Source organism: Phyllostomus discolor, chromosome 8, assembly GCF_004126475.2.
Source record: "Phyllostomus discolor isolate MPI-MPIP mPhyDis1 chromosome 8, mPhyDis1.pri.v3, whole genome shotgun sequence".
Taxonomy (NCBI): Eukaryota; Metazoa; Chordata; class Mammalia; order Chiroptera; family Phyllostomidae; genus Phyllostomus; species Phyllostomus discolor.
Window position 1 is genome coordinate 79,473,215 of NC_040910.2, and position 20,952 is coordinate 79,494,166.

Sequence of the window (20,952 nt, forward strand, 5' to 3'; positions counted from 1 at the left end):
AGCTGCAGTCCAGCCAAGTGGAAACCGTGGCCCTGCAGGCCCGTGTCAGAGCAGGCTTTGGGGAGAGGCCATGTCTCAGCCCTCTGCTTCAGGACCAGCCCTGTGAGGCCAAGCCCAGGGAGAAGGTGAGTGCCAAGGGGCCTGAGCTGAGTGGTTTGTCCCCGCAGGGGAGGCAGTCCCCAGGGCACACTGGCCTGGCTGGGGGGAGGGTCAGCACTTCAGCTGCTGTGGAGGGGAGAAGCTGAGCACTGGCTCCCCAGAGAGACTGGAGGGGTGGCGATAGCAGGTGCAGCAAACAGAAAAGACAGGGCTGGGAAGCTGTCTGAATACTGTCCTCAGGGGAACCTCTGGAGGGAGTGGGACAGAAAGACAGAAAGCTTCCCCTGGAGGACATTCGTCACACTGTATTGTTACTGTCTCTGCTCTGTGAGTCAGTTTGCCTTGGTCACGGTCACATCCAGGGCCTGACTCTGGTGGCGTGAAGGAGGAAGTGCAGTGAAAGCCAGAGTTGAAGCTCGGACCCGCTGAACAGCATCTTTAGCAGGGAGGGGAGAGGAAGCAAGAAGTCCCAAGCCTGGCGTGAGATGGTTGACTTCCTGACTTTGTGGCCCAAGAGCAGGAGGCCCTCTGGGCACTGAGCCAGCCTGGAGCTGTGAACCCACTGCTCTCAGGAGGGAAGAAGCAGGGCTGGTTAGCCAGGGCCTTCTTACCCTCCTGGGGGAAGGGGCAGAGGGATGGTCCTGCTCACTTATTTCTGCATGGCCCCAGGTCAAGAACCTAACCGCACTTCTCGGTTCTTCAGGGTAAGGAAGAAGCCGGCAGTCTGTGGAGCAGCAGCCCAGCCTGGTCACGGCCTCCAACGATGATTCTCAGGACAGCAGTCCCGCCAGCTGTGGGCTGAGCACCAGGAGGCCGGGGCTGGGTCCTGGGCTGCCACTCAAGACAGAAAACGGCACATCCTTCGATTCCTATGCAGGAATGGGGATGATACTGGGCAGGGTTGCTCTGATGATTATTACAGAGACCATGGAGTGGGGGGCTGGGGCCACGCTGGAGCTGTGTGAGGGATTTGTATTTCAGAGCCTTGCTACGTAAAGTGTCCTTTTTTGACCACCAGCACTGGCTCACCTGGGGATCTGAGAAATGTGGAAATTCAGGTCCCACCCCAGGTCTCCTGAATGGAATTTTAACAAAATTCCCAGGTGATTTGAATGCACCCCCTGCCCTTCTTCAGGACATTGCCTCTTCCAAGGAGCTGTGGGTTCCGCCCAGGCTACTGCTGGCGGGGGCTGGGAAGCCAGCCGGGACAGGTGGGGAGGGAGCTGGAGGCACAGCACCAAGGCATGGGTAGGGCGGCTAGCAGCCCTTAGAGGCATGGTACCTCCTGCCCGGACCCAAGCAGGAGCTCCCATGCACCAGGGAGGGCTGCAAACCCAGCCACAGCTGCAAACCAGCCAGAGGGAGGGCCAGCTCAGCCCAGCCCTGACCCTGGATATGGCAAAAGAGGCTGTACTCAGGAAGGCTGGGAGGGCACTTGGGACCAGGCCAGGGCTGGCTAAGTGCACTGAGTGATTGCAGGCAAGGCCCCTGGGTGGCAGGAAGTTGTGAGCCAAGGGATGGGCACAGTCTAGGTGGGGGGCTGTCACTGGGCTCTCATCCCCGCTGGTTCCCAGGCCCAGACCCTTGCTTGGCCGAGAGGGCTGGGCATTGCCTTCATTCCTGTCAGAGGCTGCCTGCTGCGCCCCTACCGAAGCTGGCTAACGTCAGGGCGGGACAGGGGGTAGTGGTGTGCAGCGAACCCTCGCTCTTCAGTGTCTCCAGAACTGACAGTGACCCTCCCACGCCCGAGACAGAGAACCGTGTGGCAGGGCTTAGGGGCAGTCTAACCCTTACCACCTGCGAAGCCTAGCTTCCCTTCCCTGTCCAGATACTGAGGAAGCTGGGTTTGAGGTGGCTGGTGAGGGTCTGGGAGAGGGACAGCCATTTCCTGAGAAGGGCCCAGGCTGTCTCGGCCCAGGGAGCCTGGTGTGAGGGGCTGCTCCTTCTAGGGAGAGAATGGAAATGGGGGTCACAGCAGGACTGGGAACTAGGGGCTGGCTAAGTTGGGCCCATGGGCGCAGCACCCTCCAAACTGGTGTCAGAGCCTGCAGACGAGTCCCGGGAGGAGCGGCCCTGCAGGAAGCGGATGATCTTCTCGATGGTGGCCTCCTGGTACTCGTGGGACCACCTGTGGGCACAGGGGCCAGTGGGTCGGGGGGGCTGGGAAGAGGGAGCTGCCAGCTGCGGGGCCTGTGTGCCCACCCATCCTCCCCCTCCTCACTTGATGCCGTTGAAGGTGAGCACGGCCTGCATGTCCTCTGGCAGGGCCTGGGGCTCAGGCCACTCGAAGCCGTCGATGACGGGCACGATGTTCTTGCCGCAGCTCAAAGCGGTCACGATCTCCTGCAGAAAGAAAAAAGGGAGGAGGAAGAGACCAGGGTACCGGCCAGGGACCCCCGGGCGAGGCAGACGCTGGGGGCCAACAGCGGCCTGAGGCTGGGCCTGGTGGGACGCTGAACTAAAGTCCACTTTTGACTTCTCCTGTGCCCTTTGGGGCTTAACTAAAAAATAAATATTCCATCTTTGTCCTAGGTTCTTGGCACAGAGTCCTAAAACCTATATAATCTAGGTGACTGGGGTGGAGGCTACCTAGGTCCTTCAGGATGGGAACTGGCTGAAGGAAAGACCAACGAGAGGGCTGGAACTCAAGCCCCCACCACACACACTCTCACACCCAGGGAAGGGAGAAGGGCTGGAGATGAGGCCGGTCACCAGTGGCCAACGACTTAATCATGCCCACGAAAATGAAACCTCCACAGAGAACCTTAAAAGGGGGGTGGTTGGTGAACACATCTAGGTGCTGGGGAAGCGGCCTGGAGACAGCACGGAAGCCCTGCGAGCCCCCTGCCTGTGCCCCACCCCCACCCCCGGCCCTTGTGTCCTTTATGTACTGGTTCTGGCACAAATAACGCCCCTCCTTTATTACAAACCCATAAGCACGTAACTCTGTAACAATATCACACTCAAGCACACACACCATATTTTAGATGAAATGTTCAAACTAAAACTATAAATTATTACACCCATATTATTACACCACTAACCACACTCAGGCAGGCGCTACTTCTGCTGGACCCTGTGTGTGTGTGTGTGTGTGTGTGTGTGTAGTGCTTTCTTGAATTCTGCACGTCACTTTAGCAAATTACTGAACCTGGGCAGGGCAGAGGGTCATGGGAACCCCTGAATCTGTAGCCGAGTCAGAGAGAAGTGAGGGTAGCCTGGGAACCCGGGACTTTCAACTGGTACCTTGCAGTGAGGGCAGGTGTGGGGACACGGGCCCTTCCACCTGCGGAGCCTGACACCTGCCCTGCATGGCTAGCGTCGGAACTGAATTGAACTGAACTGTGGGATGCCCCACCAGTGCTGGTGAACTGGAGAACTCATTGTTGGTGTGGGGAAGAGCCCAGACAGTTGGTGTCAGCGGGAAAGCATCACACCCCCTGCATCCAGACTGGTCCACCGTGAGCCCTACCAGCCGCACTCTGACTTATTTTCAAACCTGCCCGCTTTTCTCCACTCACCACTCTCCTGCCCCAACCGTCCATCCCCCTGGTCTGTATCCTCCACCAGGTCTGTTCGCATCCACTGCTCGCCCCTCTAATTTGTTCTCCTCATTGCCCCTTCACCCAGCTACTCTGCAAAATGAAAATGTGATTATGTCACTCACTACTTAAAACTCTTCAAGACTTTACATGGCTCTTGGAATCAAGTTCAAACTCCTTAGTGTGGGCTGAGGGTCCTGTGTAGTTAGCCACAGTTCACTTCTCAAACTGCACGTCTGCACTGTCCCCCCAGCCTCACAGACCTTGCAGCCCCTTAGTTTTGCCCCCCTCTCCCTCCCTGCACAGGGCCTTTGCACATGCTGTTCCCTGTCTGGAACACTCTTCCCTGCCCCTTCACCTGGCTAATACCTACTCATTTTTCCGATCCGCACCGTCAGCCTTTCCCAGGGAAGGCTTCTCTCTCTTCCCTGGCCAGGTCAGATCCCCTGCTATAGGCCCTCATAGCCTCTGCAGCACATGCTACAGTTGCAAACTTACATTCATTAATGAGTACTTTTTAAAATATCTGCCTTCCCCACCAGACAAAATGGCAGGGATTATGTCTGGTTTTCACTCACCTTACATCTCAGCACCCTTCATGAAGCCATGCCCACGGTCAGCCCTTGCTGAATACTTAATGGGTGGCTGGATGTACCAGTGAATGAGAACACGGCACAGCAGTTAGCGGTGCACGCTGGGATCGTCAGAGCTGGGTTCCCATCGAGTCTCTGACACAGGCTTTGTGATCTGAGGCAAGAACAACTGGCTCTCAGAGCCTCTGTCTTCTCATGTGGAAAGCAGGGTGAGCGGTAGTCACCGTCTCGTAGGACCGCTGGGAGGAACAGCTGCGATTCCCCGCAGCAAGCGCTGCGAGCCGCACTTCGTGCATGGGGCGCGCTCGGTAACTAGTAAGTGCTGTTATTTCCTTCTCTGTAGAGCGGGGTTCGTGAGCCAGCCTCAAAGGGTTGTGCTGAGGATATTGCTTACTATTAATGGGTGCTCTGGCAAATGCTTATTGAACGTTATTTTTTCCTTTCAAGGGGGAACCACAGGGATTGGACTTTCCTGAGTGCAGTTCACTGTGATTTTCCATATTGATTACCCCCTAAATGTGGCTTCGGGGAAAGGAGTTTTAAAACCAAAGGCAATTAAGCACTAAAAACAACCAAGGAAGGATGATGGAGCCTTTGGGACTGGTCCAAGGCAAAGGCTCCCCTTTCCCCGCCTGCCTCCTCCCTCCTTGCAGTCTGCTGGGACAACCCGGGGGGAGGGGTGGGCCGGGGGGTACCGAGACCCTTGAGCACAGCCTTCCTGGGGAATGTACCGCCTAACTTCAACCTTGCTTGACTTCTGAGGAACCTCTCCATTTTACAGATAAGAAGAAGGAGGCCCAGAGAGGGGAGGGGCTTGCTCCCAAGCCACACACACTTCCGGCTGAGGAGGTACCGGTTCTGACTCACGCCTTCAGGTTCTAAGGCCTGAGTTATTTCAGCCAAGCCCTCTGCCTCTCTGCTGAGAATGAACCCTGACCCTGCAGCAATTTATTTGAAAACTTTTAGACACTTGCTTCATCCAGAACTACACAGAACCGAAGATGGCACGCTGCTTGTCGCACAGATTCAGAGGCTGGCCAAAAAAAGGGAAAAGTGGCTTATTCAAGATCGCTCAGCTAGTGGAGAATAACTTGATTAGAGTCAAGTCTCTTGACCTGGTAAATCTAGTAGATGCCGATGGTTTTCCCAGTCATCTCAGCTTCATCAGAATCACTCATCTGTTTCACTATTGATCCAATCATTCTGCAGAATCTTCAGGAGCCTACTTTGTACTATGCATGGTTTTAGGCATCAGGGATGCAGTGTGAATAAGGCAAGGTCTGAGCTGTCACGGACACTTCTGTCTCTCAGAAGGCCACCTGCCACCCACTCTGGGTCTTCACACGTGGTCCTGCAGGCTAAAGGATCAGCATTCCCTCCCCAAACCACGCCCAGTACTCAGCCCCTAAAACTCTGCCTCTGGAGCTGGACCTCTTTCCCACTGTCAAGCGGCACGGCACTGTTGTGTGCAGGGCCTTCTCCCTGAAGCCCCCTGGTGTGGCATTGCTGCCCCCACAGGGTCCCATGTCTCGGTGCTGTGAGTACAGGCCTTTTCCCTGCCTGTGGGCACTCCACAACCTCGTCCCATAGTTCTTATCCAGCCAGTGTTGTGCTGATAAATGTTTAGCTCACTATCCAGGGAGAGAAAAACAACAAAACCCACCAACCAAACCAACCAACCCCTGATTCACAATGTTTACTGATTTCCTTAGTGTGAATGCTGCCTCCATGGCTGACTTTAAGCTGCCAGCATAACATCCCTGAACGTGGAGTTGAGAACAAATGCAGACAATCATCTCTGGTGAACCCAGCCCTGCTCCACCACCTCCCACACCCCCTCAGATCTGTGCATGGAACTCGGGTCCTGGGAAAGAGCATGAGCTTGGGAGTTGGAGAGACGGAGCTCATGGCCCAGCTTTTCTGATCTCTACACCCGTGTGGCTGTGGCAAAAAGTATCCCACTTCTCTGAGCCTCAGTTTCTTCATCTGTGAGATGGAGAAAGCAACACCATGAGGCATGCGGGGTTTTGGCACCTTTCTCATTCCTACTTTTGATCTTTGCTCATGCTGTTCCCCTGCCAGGGGTGCCTCGCTTCCACTTACCTAAATTCTTGAGACTCTTCGCAAGTCCTGCCTCTTCCATGAAGCCTTCCCTGATTGCACCTGCCCTTAATGTTTTCTCCCTTCTCCACACTCCAATGCTAAGTAAGAGGTTCACTTAGCCAGCTCAGCTGTGACACCAACTTACCTGTTATCTTGTCATTCTGGGCATAGTCTTGTCTCCTTAGCTGCTTTAGAACAAGGGCCCCATCTCAGGTGACTACTGCATCCCTCAGCCATGGCCCCAGTTGCTATTCATTGATTAGTAATTAATAACCTGCAGATGTGATGTGGATCTGTCCATCCATCTGTCCTACAAGTATTCAGTAAGTTTCTACCATGTGTCAGGCAGGCATTGCAGATACAATGGTGTGTTAAACAGTACTTATAATAATTACATTAATAACAGTAATTGCTACCATTATAGAACACTTGCTATAGAGCCGGGAATTCTGCTAAGCCCTTCACAAGTTTTAGCTCTTTTATCCTTATAACAATGTCCCAGGGAAACGGGCACTATAATTATCCACTTCACAGTAATGAACATGAAGCTCATTGGGATGAGGTAATGCGCTCAAGGCCAGAGCCAGGATTCAAACTGGTAGATTTGTGTTTTTCCTGCTTCTACTGTGCCAGCCCCTGTGCTCCCTGCCCCCCTTTCCACTTGGAGGTTATTTTTCTTTTTTTTTTTTAAAGCTTGTCTCTCTCTCTTTTTAAAGATTTTATCTATTTATTTTTAGAGAGGGAAGGGAGGAAGATAGAGATAGAGAGAGAGAAATATCAATGTGCGGTTGCTGGGGGTCATGGCCTGCAACCCAGGCATGTACCCTGGCTGGGAATCAAACCTGCAACACTTTGGTTCACAGCCCGTGCTCAATCCACTGAGCTACACCAGCCAGGGTGGAAGTTATTTTTCAACGTATTTCCATCTCTCTCTCACCCTCACAACAATCCTGCGAGGCCAATAAAACAGGAAAATTATCCCCACTTTGTAGAGGAGAGAAATGGGCTTAGAGAGCCTAAGTGCCCCGCCGGTGTCCTATTGCCCTCGGAGCTGTGACTCCCGACTTCCTGCTGGGCTGTGGAGGTTGCTGAGGGGGGCGGTGCAGAGGACAAGGCACAGGAGGAGAACCCTGCCCCCTGGACCTCAGGCCCACGCAGGGCCCACAGAGGCCAGCACTCACCTTGTGCACCCAGTCCTTGCAGTCATGGTCCTGCATGCACTTGTCTAGCGCCCCGGCCGACAGCACCAGCACGAAGTTGCGGGCGCCCATGACACTCTGGATGAGCTTGTCCTCAAACTTGCCCGCTTCCAGTTTCTCCACATCGATGAAGACACTGAAGCCATGCAGCTGCAGGTGCACCTTCAGGAGGCTGTGAAGAGGTCTGTGTCACTGCCCTGGCCTCGCCCCAAGGCCGAGACTGCCTGCCCACCCGCTCCCCCTCACCTGGCCAGCTGGGAGCCTGAGTTCCGGCGGTAGCTGATGAAGACATCCGGAATGTCCCCACTCGGCTTGCAGACAGTGCAGGGCAGCGGGGAGTGTAGCATTTCTGAGGGGAACAAGAGGCAGCTTGGTGAGGGTGGCCCTTCCCCATCACTCACATTGAGGCACATCATCCCTTGCCCACCCTGCCTTCTCAGCCCAGCCCAGCCCAGCCCAGTCAGGATGCCTTGCTCCAAAAAGTGTTGCTGAGGTAGAAAGATGGATATCTACAGGGAGAAAGGCTGCTAACTCTTGGTGAGTTCCTCTCAGAAGACAGTCATTATGTTTTAGGAACATTGAAATACACCTCCACCCTAAAAGAAAAAAAGGAAGGAAAGGAGGAAAAGAAAGAGGAAGGAAGGAAGGAAGGAAGGAAGGAAGGAAGGAAGGAAGGAAAAGACATGTCCAGCCCTGGCTTCTCTCTGGCTTCAGACCTGCACAGCCAGCTGCCCACAGGCACTCTGAACCCCACACGTCCTAAATCCTCCCATGGACCCTTCCTCCTAGTTTCCCACTGAAGTCAGAAACCTGGGCGCTAGCCCCAACTCCTGCTTGTTATTCATCCATTCATCCGTTCATCCATTCAACAATATCTACTAAGCACTCTGTGTGCCATGGGTATACAGCAGTGAACATAAACAAACCCTGCCTCATGGAGCCGATGTTCAGTGTTCTAGCCCAGGCACCGTGCTTTGCAGATTCTTCCTGCTAAACAACCAGACTTCAGCCTCAGGGCCTTCCCTGGGTCCAGTCCCCCAGGTCCAGCCTCCTCGGTGGTCTCCCTAAGTGCACACTTGTCCGATATAATCCACTTGCACAGCTACTGAAGGGAATCTTTCTAAAATCCAAGACTGAGTATGTCATTGCCTCCACTTAAAAAAAAAAAAAAAAACACTCATTGCTCCCTACTCCCTGTAAAAAATTTGTAAACTTTTTTTTTTCAGTAGGACTCTTTTTTTACAAAGTGAAATCTTAAGGTTTTCTTGGGAGTTGCGGTGTGAAAATGGCAGAAGCTGACCTGCTTTGGTTGAAGCAACAGCACGGTGCTGACGACCAGTCCCGCGTCCCTGGTAGGAGCTCGGTGAGCACTGGCTGAGTGAGTGTGAGTGAAAAGAGCCCGTCTTCCCGTGGCACTCAGACCTGACGTGCACAGACAACACTCATCTCTTTATAAAGACTGGAGGGAGGGTTTCAAACCCTAATTCTGATATTTAATGGCTTTAAAAGGTTGGAGAATGTATTTAAATTCTTTAAATCTTAGTTTTGTCATCTTTAAAATTAACACCTTTGATGGAAATATTCTTTATCTTTGATTATGATGACAGTTACCGAGGAGCAAGCATTTCCCCAAACCCTTTGCAGTGAACACTTTGAAGTTCAATTATACCTCTTTCATTCTTTAAAAAGCTTTAAAAAGTTGATTACAAAGTTAACACCCACTGCATCAAATGGATGTAGAGATTAATGAGATAATACCTCTTCCAAACTTAATGTCAGGACCTGACATATAGTAATTGACAATGTTAGCTAAAAAGTATATTAGTAAGTTAAACTAGTGAAGAGGGTTGCCGAGCCCTAGGGTCCATTCGTGATTTCCCTAAAGTACCTCTAGAACCCATACTGTGTATGCCATTGGCTAATGGAGTAAGCCACGTGTCTCCCCACCCATGTCCTGTGTAGGAACTCTCCACGCTCGGTCTCACTCACACGTGTATAGGCTGTTCCTTCTGCCTGCCTGCTCTTCCTGCTGCTGCCCTCCCCCGCGGGCCGCCCCCCACATCCTTCACCTGGTCAGGCATCCTCTAAACGCCTAGACCTGGGGGGACAGGGTAGGCAGTGCTTCCTCTAGGCTCCCACTGGAGTCCTGGGCAGGCCTCCTATTGTGGTCACCTCCCTGTTTATGCCTGTCTTCCTCCCACCTCTCTACCCACCCACCTCAGACTGGGAACTTCTTGGGGGCACAGTGCAACACATTCATCTTTTCATCCTCAGAATGCCGGCTGGCACGGTGTCTGGCTTTGAAGCCCCACCCTCTGTCTCGCCCCGCCCCTCCAGGATGGAGATGGAGCAGGCTGACCTCTAGCGGCCGTGATGATGCGCGTGCGGTGCACGCCCAGGCGGACGCCGCAGTCCTCTAGGAGCTGCTGCTCTGACACGCGGTGCAGCAGAGAGCGGTCCAGGCCGCAGCTGACCAGGCCATACGTGTACTGGCGGAAGCGTGGGTCCAGGCTGCCCAGCCAGTCAGCCAGGTTGCTGCGGTCGCAGGTAGCATAGTTGGCGAAGGTCTTGAGCTCCGTGAGCTCCCTAAAGAATCTGCAAGCCAGGGCGGAAAGGACGCTGAAGTCCTGACTCAGACTGGCCAGTGGTGGCTTAGAGGATGTTTAGACTGGGCGTGGCGGGGGTGGGTGATGGGGCGGCGGGCAGGGGGCTCCGTACCTCTTGCGGGTGATGCCCGATTTCATGCCCAGGTCGGTTTGCAGTTCCTCTTCCGTGAGCCGCAGAAGCAGGTCGCCATCTATCTGCTGCTCCTGGGGGTGGGGTCAAAGGTAAGAAAGGAGGAAGGAAAGGGTCTCCTCCTTAGCTCTGGACCCCAAGCCCAAGATTCAAGGAGAGGGACCTGGTGACACTAGTAGGGAAGTGGATGGGACCCACACTGGAGCCAAGAGATCCTGAAAATTGCTGAGTACTGGTTCCCCACGCCAAAAGGCCACCCTGGCACTGCGGGCGTGAGAGACAGGAGGGGGCAAGGTTGCCTTTGTGCAACGCGCCCTTAGGGTCCTCGGGGATGCGCCGGCTCTGACTCTGGGATGGCAAGCCCTGCGCCGCTATACCCGGAAAGGTTCGCAGTACTGGGAGAAGCCGATCTGCTGCAGCCACGTCTGGACCTCGGCCTCCTTCCAGCTGGGCACGCAGGGCAGGATGGGCCGCGGCACCTCCTCGCCCAGCAGGCGCAGCGCGCGCTTGGCCAGCGCTGACGTGGTGCCATTGGTGGAGTAGGAAACCAGGCGTTTCAGGCTCTGGATGGCACCGATGTCGCTGAATACCTAGCGAGGAGAGGGTGTCTTGTATCCATCAGCTTTCAGCCAACCTCCCCCAAATGCACCCAGGCCCTCCCCTGTGACCAGCCTCTTCTCACTGCTGAAGTCAGACCATCTGCCCTAGCCTTGCCTCCATCTGATAAATCACGGAGGCCTCTGGGTTGCTCTTCCCGAAGCTCTCTCAAAGCTCTTGAGCAGGCAAGTCCTTTTCATGTCTCCCTTCTACAGTCTCCATCCATCCTGGGATAAAGTCTGAGCTCTCAGTATGCCTGGAGCAGTGCACCCCTTCCATCACCCCCAGCTCACCTCCCCTTTCACCAACCCCTACTTGTCTGACAACCACCCACGAAGGCTCTCCCACCTCTGAGCCTTGACCCATGGTGTTCCCCGACCCTCAGTTCTTCCAGCCTGTTTTTGAGAATCCTATTCATCCACTGTAATCCAAATTGATTAGCACCTCCTCCGTGCAGCCTGCTTTGATTCCCCCAACAGCTTGGCTCACACCTCCCATTAGACCTTGTACCACACTCTGAATGCCACTGTTGTTAGTTCACAATGCAGTTTCCACTGGATGATAAGCTGAAGTCATGTCTTAGTCACCCCTGGTGTCCCATACCTGGCACACTGCAGGCCCCAGAGTGGGGGCTTACCATGTCTTTACTGAACTACACTTACTGGCCTTGCTGGGTAGGGGTGCCAGAGCTGGGGGTCATGGCATCCTATAGTTCCCTGCTCCCAACTCCCCTTCAAGGCTTTTCTCCCAAAGCAGAATGACTTGCTTTGTAAAGCCCATCCTCCGCTGGTCCAGTGCTGGGCCACAGAGAGGAGAGCCAGAAACTCCAGAACACTGGATCTTGGAAGAGGCCTGAGAGGCCCCGTAACACCAAGTGTCTCCTTGATCTGAGGGGACATGCACTAAGTGTGACAGTCATCTGTAGGACACACCCCTCTGAGCAGTCCCAGATGACAGCTGTGGTACAGACGGGATGGTTCATGGGTGTGCGCCACCCCCTGTGCACCAGCTGTCACCGAGTCCCCAAATTCCCAGAGGAGTGCAAAGTGGGGAGGGTGACATTACAGGGGTAATCTTGATCCTGTAATATTTTTAAAAATGAAAAGGCAAACTTTTGATAATGTAACTCTTACTAGTACCACATCCAGGGTAAGAACTGCTGCTGTGGTCCACTCCTTCCACTTTCCACAGGCTAAATGGGGGACATATAGAGGCCCGGAGAGGGGAAGCCAGATGGCCAAGTTCACACAGCAAGTTAAAGCGGAGGGCAAAGGCTTCAAATCAGGCCCTCGGCATGGGGACCTCTGGGGACTTGGGAGGGAACTGTCTGGCTGACCCGCTGACACTCGGCTCCAAGCCTCTGTCTCCACACTCCACCTCCTTCCTGGACTCCTGACCCAGATGACAAGTGGCCCACTGAGGCTCCGCAGTCGGTCATCTCTCACGCATCTCACATTCAATCTCCCAGCGGAGTCACTTTCTTCTCCGCCGCCCCTCCGAACTGCCTCTCACCCAGTTCACCTTATTTCAGTGCCTGTTGCCACCATCCACTGGATTGCCTACGTCCAAAGTCAGGAGACATCCTCCGCTCCTCTGTCTCCTTCACCCAGCCACCCACCAAGTCCAACTTTAGCTCCTCAGCACCCCTGAATCTGGGATCTGTCCACTTCTCCTGGCCTCTCTGTCCTAGTCCCAATCTCCACCATCCCAACTGCACCCCTGCCATGGCCTCCTGTCTGTCCCCATTGTCTCCAACCTCACCCTTGCCAATCCCTTTCCACGCAGCACCAGGGTAATCTTTATAAAACCCAAGTGTCCCCTGCTTAAAAATCTTGGTCCTGCCTTCAAGGCCAGTATGACTGGTCCCTCATCCTTCTCCTTGCTCCTAACTCTTAAGTCCCAGATGAATTGGGAAGCCTTCCCAGACGCTGTCTCACCCCTGCCCCCACCACACCCGCACCCACCTTGGTCTTGCCCTGCAGACTCTTGATGGCAGCTTCGGCGCACAGATAGAAAGCCCCAATGCACTGCGCCTCCAAGCGCGAGGAATCTAGCAGCGGCACTAGGCGCTGCAGGTCGTCGGGCCCGCGGCCCTGGCTTGTGTCGCTAGCATCCACCAGGCAGCGGGCAAAACGGCCGGGATCCAACGAGGCCACGAGTGGCTCCACGAGCGCCAGCGTGCCGGAGCGCTCCACTTCGCGCTCCACTTCCTTGTTGGTGGCCAGCACCGCCACTGCGAGGCAGGCGTGCAACCTCAGCAGCTCGTCCTCTTTGGAGAAGGCGAGCGGGAAGAGCCACTCGGCAGCGCGCTTCTCCACCATGCGCCGCTGGGCCGCCTGGCCCCCGTGCATCGCGCAGTTGGCCAGCGCCAGCGCACAGTGGCGGAGCAGCGCTGGGTCGGTACGGCGGCACCAGTACAGCACCGCGTCCAGGCCGCCGGCCGCCACCAGCTGCTGGCACGTCTCCTCCGAGTGCTTGAACATGTGCTCCAAAATGCCTGCCACACTCCGCGCCAGCTCCACGGGCTCACGCTCCTTTGCCAGATTCAGGATGACGCCCAGCCCGATGCGCGCCACCCGGTCCCTGCCAAGAGAAAGTGGGGAAAGAATGGTGCACTAGCTGGGCCTGCAGTGCTTGGCTTGAACCCCGTTCACTTATACTCTGTGGGCCTCACTCGGGTCATATAGGACAAGAAGAAGAGCATTGTGCTCCCTGCCTCCCTGCTCCCTCTTGCCTGGCAGGACCAGACTTCTCGGATTATAAGGGTGCTTCCTCCTGGCCACACCCATTTCCTTCCCTATACCCTCCCCTGGAGAAGCTGCACGGGGTCCTGGTTAAGATATCTAGCTATGCCTTGGCTGGTGTTGCTCAGTGGATTGAGTGCCAGCCTGTGAACCAAAATGTCGCTGGTTCAATTCCCAATCAGGGCACATGCCTGGGTTGTGGGCCAGGTCTCCAGCATGGGGTATGCGAGAGGCAACTACACATTAGTGTTTCGCTCCATGTCTTTCTCCCTCCCTTTCCCTCTCTCTAAAAATAAATAAATATAATCTTCGAAGAAAGAAAAGAAATCTAGCTCTGGAGCAGATCCCCTGAGTTCTGGTTTCAAATTATTTGCCATTTTCTAGCTGCAGGACTTTGGTTTATCTTTCTACCTTAATTTACTCATCTCAAATAGGATTTTAAAAATACCTACTCTATAGGATTGTTATGAGAATGAAAGTGATGATCCCTATAAAGTGCCTGACACAGTGCCTGGCACATAGGAAAGAATGAATAAGTGATGATGTTATCATCATTTGAAGTGTCACTTGAAGCACACCACTCTTAGCCTTGCCTTCAACTTCTCTTTACTCCATGCGGTGTGGCTGGGAGTATTTATTCATTCATTCAACAGACATTTATTGAGAATCACTGTGTGCCAGGCACTGTGCTAGGGGCTGAAGTTAAACAGTGGCTAAGAGTGATTGAGCTAGTATGGAGATAAACAATAAGCAAGTAAACGATGTATTAATGGGATAATAGTGACATGGCCATAATGATAGCAAAACCAGGCAATGTAATGGAGAGAGCCGGTGCAGGGATACATCTGAGGGTTAAATGTCCAGAGAGTGCTCCTGCAAGGATCTGGGAGAATACACCAGGCAGAGAGAACGGCCAGGACAAAAGCCCTGAGGGCTGATGGGCTCCGTGTGTTTGATGAACAGAAAGAAGACCAGAGATATTTGCAATGTCCAAAACCAACAAGCAAAAAGATAAAACCAACAAAGGATTCATATATAGAATATATAAATAAATATTCTAATCCACAAGAAAAGGGTAGTACATCCAAGAGAAAATGGGCAAAGGATATAAACAAGCAATTTACGAAAAAAGGAAATCCAAGATGTTAACAAAATGATGCTCTAAGTCTTTAGCAATTAGGGGGCAGAAATTAAAACAGCAATGACTTTACACGTATTAGACAGGCAAACCGCAGAAGCTGGGTAACACTAATGGCTGGGGCAGTGCGGGGCCACGAACTTCCTGAAGCTCCATGTGGGAGGGGCAGGCTGGGGCAGTCAATCTGGAGGGCAAGCTGGGGTGTGTGGGTGAGATTAAGGTGACACATGTTCTATAAGCAAGAAACTGGGGATCTTGGGTTTCTGTCCCAAAGAGATTCCAACCAGATCTACAAAAGGGCATAGCCAAGGCCATTCTCTGCAGTGTTATTTGTGGCGGGAGAAACTGGGCACAGTCCAGGGTCACACCTGGGAGAGCGGAGAGGTGCCCAGTCTGGAGGACTATGGAGCAGCTACAGGTAACCGAGCAGAGGATAACACAGTGACATGAAAGATCCTAATACAACACTAAGTAGGGAAAAGCAAGAAACAGAATGATCTATATAACACAGCACAATCTGTGTAAATTAAAAGTATATGCACAAAACAAGAACAAAGGTCTTACCAGAACACAGATAGAAAGATGCACATTAAATGTATTGAATGGTTGCCTGTGGGATTAAGTGAGAAAGATGGTGGGGATATTAGTCAACAAAAGGGGAGGTTTTAGGCATAGGTGCGTGAAAAGGTTTGGAGGCACCTGAGGGCTGATGTAGTTGGGGACCTGCCCCCCGCCTCAGCCATGCTGAAGTGAAACCACTTCAAGCGGCTGAGGGGAGGGTTCAAGGGGAGAGTGAGAAAGGAGCCTGGAGGCCGTTTGAGACCTCTCGTGGCATTTATCTGGATGGCAATGAGTCATTGAAAGGCTCCAGGAAGGGGAGTGACGTGGTCACACATGGGTTTTAGGAAACTTGCTCTGGCTGCTGTGGGGAGGACAGGTCCAAGGGAGAAAACCTTTAGGCCAGCAGAGCACGCAGGAGAGATGCCACACTCCAGGCAAAGGAGAAAATTTGCTGTCTTCCTGACCTCACAAGTGATGGCCTCTATGGGTGACCAAAGGCTCAGAGACCCAGAGAGCCATGGAGTCCTTGCCCAGTGAGTGCCACAATGACCACAGTGCCTGTGACTTTATGTCCACTGCAGAGCCCAGCTGAGCCCAGCACGTGGCATAAAGCCAGCAATGCTTTGCTGAGCTGATCACTGAGCTTCTCTGCAGTCCAAAGGAACAGGTGGGTCCTAATCATCCACCTGGACAGCTGGCACCACAGTTGCTCCTTTTCCCAATGAGAAAGCCAAAGCTTGGGCAGGGTACATGACAAGCCCAGGGTTACACAGCTGGTGAGAAGGACAGCTGGGATTTGAACTCACATCTGTCTGTCTTCAGAGTTCAAGATCCTGCCCTGGCTGGTGTGGTTCAGTGGACTAAGTGCTGGACTGTGAACCAAAGGGTCGCAGTCAGGGCACATGCCTGGGTTTTGGGCCAGGTGCCCAGTAGGGGGCACACAGAGGCAACCACACATTGATGTTTCTCTCCCTCTATTTCTCCCTCCCTTCTCCTCTGTCTAAAAATAAATAAATAAAATCTTTTTAAAAAAATTTTATTTATTTATTTTTAGAGAGGGAAGGGAGGGAGAAAGAGAGAGAGAGAGAAACATCAATGTGCGGTAGCTGGGGGCCGTGGCCTGCAACCCAGGCATGTGCCCTGGCTGGGAATTGAACCTGCCATGCTTTGGTTTGCAGCCTGCACTCAATCCACTGAGCTACGCCAGCCAGGGCAATAAAATCCTTTAAAAAATCCTTTGTCTGTATTTTGTGCTTCCAGAACAATCTGACTACATGCATTCTGAGAATATCAGAACCAGGATATGCTCAAGCAGTCATCTAACGCAACACCCTCACTTCCTAGCGAAGGAAAGGGCCTGCTCAGGAACATCAGTTCAGAGAGAGGGCTCTTTCCGAGTCCCTCGACCCGTGGCCCTCTCCTGTCCCTGTAAAAGGCACTTGAACCTTTACAGAACTTGAACTGTATGCTTGTTGTGAGAACTATTCCTTCAGCTCCCAGTTCTTCTGCAGCCCGAGAGGCTGTGGGTCTGGGTTCAAATGCCTGCTCCAAAGGAAGGAGAAGTTGTACATAAGCACACATATTCAAGTGTGTGTGTATGTGTTTACATGTAAATGCTTGTACATGCATAGACTCTCTGAAAGGATGTATGAGAAACGTGTTTCACTGGTTTGTCGCCAGGGAGGGGGACTGGGGGAAAGAACTGTAAATGCATATCTTTTTTGGACCTTTGCACTTTAAAATTTTACGAACAATAGCTTTCTGAGTTTTTTTTTTTAAAAACCTGTCTCTTCCACTTATTCACTGCATATTCTTAAAAAGCAAACAAGCAAAAAACAAAAAGCTACAAAACATTTAACTTCTCTAAGTTAAACCATTTAACCTCAGTATGCTTCCTTGATGGGCTGGGCTATGAATTCAGAGGGCCGGCAGTCAGATGGGGCCTTCACCGTGTGCTGTGGGACCCAGCTCAGAGGGCCTTATCCTGATGGACTTCTCTGGTAATGCGGACTCCTGGGAGGTGGGTGTGGCAACACCCTGGGAAGAAGAGAGCGGCAGGACAGGGAAAGGCAAAAGGAGTGGGTACACTGATGGAAGGAAGTACCTTCTTTAACAGAAGGTTGGTTGGTGAGGAAGAAAAAGAGTTGATAAATACAAACTATCTGCGTGTTGCCCCCTCTTTTTTTCCCTTCCAGACTCCCCCCTGCATAGTCTAGAAGGGCGAGGAATTTCTTTCTTTGGAAGGATTTTGAGCCCCACTAGATGCGCTGGGCTCTGTCCTTGGTCCTGAAGCGATGCCAGAACTGATGCCTGAACCAGTATGTGGTTCCTTGGGACCAGGGACACTGATTGGTGTGACGCTCCTCTCAGTAATTCTGAACTGCATGGCAACTGTTATTTTCAGCCTTGAAAAATATCAGCGCTATTCGCATCTTGTAGCCCCCGTCTTCCCAGGGTCCTGGCTGCTCCTGCTCCCCAGGAGTTCTAGTTCCAGCTGTCCCGCCCCACATACCAGGCCTACAGGGCACACCCACTGACAAGGGCCCACACATTCGGTGAGCTCCCACTTTGTTTGCTAGCTCTTTAAATTTATGGTCCATCCCCACCAGGGTGCCTGATGTTAGGTGAGAGTTAATGATGCGCTGGACAAGCAGAACCCTAACCTGGTTTCCCAATTTAAATTGTTTTGTTCGCACTTTTTTGAGAGTTGTATCATTGCCAACACCCACAAAGTTATTGTTACTTTTCAAAGTGGCTTGGAAAGCCACCCTAACCTATGACCATCACACTCGTGAAAGCTGCAGGAACTGAACGTGACCCTTCCCAAACGCTTCTAAACCTGAGGGGCCCAGGGATTCAGCATGAGACTGGAGTGTGACAGCCTGATCCGCTCTGGCATCAGAGAAGAGACAGAGTGAGAGCTGGGGGCAATCACATTTTAGGGGAAATCCCAAGAGCCAGGCAAGAGAGTGGCAGCCAGTCCTCGTCGGCCCCAACCGCTGTATCATGACTCAGTGTGGGACAGGGGTGAAGAACACATTCTGCGTCTGGCGCCAGCCTAGCTCCCCACCTCACTTTCCTCTTCCCGCACCCGTGCGTCCCAGCAGAAAACCTTCTGATCCCTATCAGCAGCTGCAGAATGAGATCATGTCTGGCCTGTTACATGCACCAAACTGAAGAAGGAGGAGCGGGAGGTGGAGTTGGGTTGGCATGAAGGGGGCAAGTAACCCTTAGACTGGCGCTCATTTCAGCCCGGGGAGAGAGGGGAGAGCTCACCCCCTCCCATTTCCTGAGCACTGGGTTCTCTCCCTCTCTCAGTGGGAGGGCCATGGTATAGGAGGGAGAAGGTAGCATATAAGGGCACTGGGGCGGGCCTGTGGGGAGGAAGGCCGTGGCCTCAGGGGGGACATTGGCAATAAGATTCCATCTCCATCCTCAGAAGCAGAGACAAACTCCTGTCCTACCAGCAGGCCATTCCTCCTCTCCCTGTCCCATTCCTCACCTCACCAGCCCTGGGAGTGAGTCCTGGCTACACCTTTAGTTCACTGTGTGAAGCTGGGCAAGTCGCCTAACTTTGTAAAACAGACACGCTGGTCCCCACCAGGGATGTGGTGTAGGGATTTGGTGAAGTGAGGCAGGGAAGGCACAGGGCGAGGCACATGGGAGACCCAGGCACCCGACCGCCCTTGATGCCCCGCACCACGCGGCGCTCTCCCCCCACCCCCCCACCCCCCGCCCGGAACCCTTACCGATTCTCAGCCACCAGGATCTGCTCCAGCAGGCGCGCGGCCTGCACTCGCGTCTCCAGCTCCGTCGCCTGCAGCAGCCGCAACAGCAGGTCAAGGCCGCCGTCCAGGCGGATAGCGTCGCACAAACCCTGGGCTACCTCGCGGCCTACGGCCGGCAGCAGCCAGGCCTCCTCTACCAGCTGGAAGACCTCGGCCAGGCCAGCACCCACGGCCCGCGCACCACCCGCCTGCTTCAGCGCGGACAGCGCCTGCTGCAGCTCGGGCAGCGCGCGCTCCAGGGCGCCCTGCACCTCGGTGCCCACCCCGGGCGACACCTCGCGGGGCCCGCGGCCGCCCGCGGCCCACCAGGGACCCGCGCCGCCACCCCCGTCCGGCCCCGGCACTGCTAGCCGGTCGGCTCCGGGCCGTGGGCCTGACATGGCGAAGAAGCGGCACAGCTTGTAGGCAGAAAGGAGCAGCGTCAGGACCATCGGAGCGGGGCTGCTGGGGACATCCCTGGTCTGGAGGGGCGGGGCTGAGCGAAGCGACCCGCACCCTGGGAGAGAGGGACCCGAGAGGAGGTCGCGGGGGAGAAGATGCAGGAGGGAGGGATGGAGAGAGGGGTACCAGGCAAGGGCGCTGGCCAGGAGTTTGCGGAGGGCTGAGGGCAGGATCTGGGATGGAGCGGTTAGGAAAGGGGATGCAGGCCCAGACACAGGGGGATGGGCGGGAGGAGGGAGCTGGGAGGCGACAGTACGGACCCAGACGCCGGAGGGTGTCGAGGCAGCAACCAGAACAAAGCCAGGCTCCAGCTCGGGCACTGCCCGCGTGGGTGCTCGGCAGCAACCCCGCCCCTGAGAAGCCGCAGACCCGGAGCCGACGCCCCGCCTCTGGGCCTCGTGGGGCTCCGCCCCTGCCTCCTGCGAAGACCACCCCCAAGCCTTCCCCGACACGCCCACTCCCGGGTCAGGCCTCTCCCGCGGGTCTCATCCCCGGGCCCTTCCGGGTGCAGGGGTCCCTAGGGGTTGGAGAGCGAGAAGACTGCCTCGGTTCCAACCGCGACGCCGGTGTGGGAGGGCAAGCCGCACCGTTGAGCGTGCTCCCTCGCCTGCTAGTGGTTAAAGCGACCCTAATAACGATTCTGTACAACTCCTGAAGCCCTTTACACCTGTTTCCCAGTTAAGCCTTTCAACCTGCCTATGAGGTAGGAATTAGTGTTCCCATTTAACAGACGAACCGGCTTAGACCCATGGAAAAGAGATTGCCAAAGTCACACTCCTCTCTGATTACAGAACAGAGAAAATCAGCTGGAAGCTTTGAGGTCACTTCCTCCGGGTGGTGGGAAGACTTCAGTTCTGCGGACCCCTGAAAGGAGGCACAATACCTGGCGTTCTGTGCTAGGGCATTTTCCGGTTTGAGGGAGCCTACTGCCCAGAGGGTCTGGAAGAGCGGGGGAACTAGACCACTCTTTACCCCCCCAGGAGACTGAGAGCGGGGCCGGGGAATGGCCTGCTCAGGAGCAGTGAATTAACCGAAGACTCAGAAATCAAATCCAGTCCGAAGGATTAATGTTCACCCAACTTACTGTGTTGCGAAGGCCAGCTTGGGGAAATCAATCTACCCAAGAGATGAAGCTAGAAATGAAACTTTGTTCTTTCACAATAAAAAGATTTCCCCAGGGTGCTTACCAGCATTCCTCCTAACCTCCCCCCTTCACTGTCCTAAATACACAAAGGGCAGGTGAGCCACACGGCCAGGGACGTGCCTGATCAAACAGACCAGGGATCAATACGATTCATGGAGAATGAAGTTGGGGCTACTCCAAGCAATGGATCTTTTTTTCTGCTCATGTAATCTCCTAACACCCCATGAGGCAAGTATTATTAGTCTCATTTTACCAAACAAACAAGCA

General features: G+C 54.0%; 1 protein-coding gene across 2 annotated transcripts; it reads right to left on the reverse strand.

The window, feature by feature from the left end:
- Positions 1-389: 389 nt before the first annotated feature.
- Positions 390-20,906, reverse strand: SARM1 (sterile alpha and TIR motif containing 1). Of its 2 annotated transcripts, XM_036033359.1 has the most exons (10): positions 19,062-20,906; positions 12,834-13,452; positions 10,650-10,862; positions 10,255-10,346; positions 9,896-10,131; positions 7,783-7,885; positions 7,519-7,708; positions 2,321-2,442; positions 2,124-2,227; positions 390-1,136 (listed from the first exon to the last, which is right to left on the reverse strand). In XM_036033359.1, the coding sequence occupies exons 1-10, from the start codon at positions 19,529-19,531 to the stop codon at positions 799-801; spliced, it is 2,487 nt and encodes an 828-aa protein (XP_035889252.1). In that variant the 5' UTR covers positions 19,532-20,906; the 3' UTR covers positions 390-798. The 2 variants fall into 2 exon arrangements, with proteins under 2 accessions (XP_035889252.1, XP_028376106.1); XM_028520305.2 differs by having other exon boundaries at positions 984-2,227; positions 19,062-20,901.
- Positions 20,907-20,952: the final 46 nt, after the last annotated feature.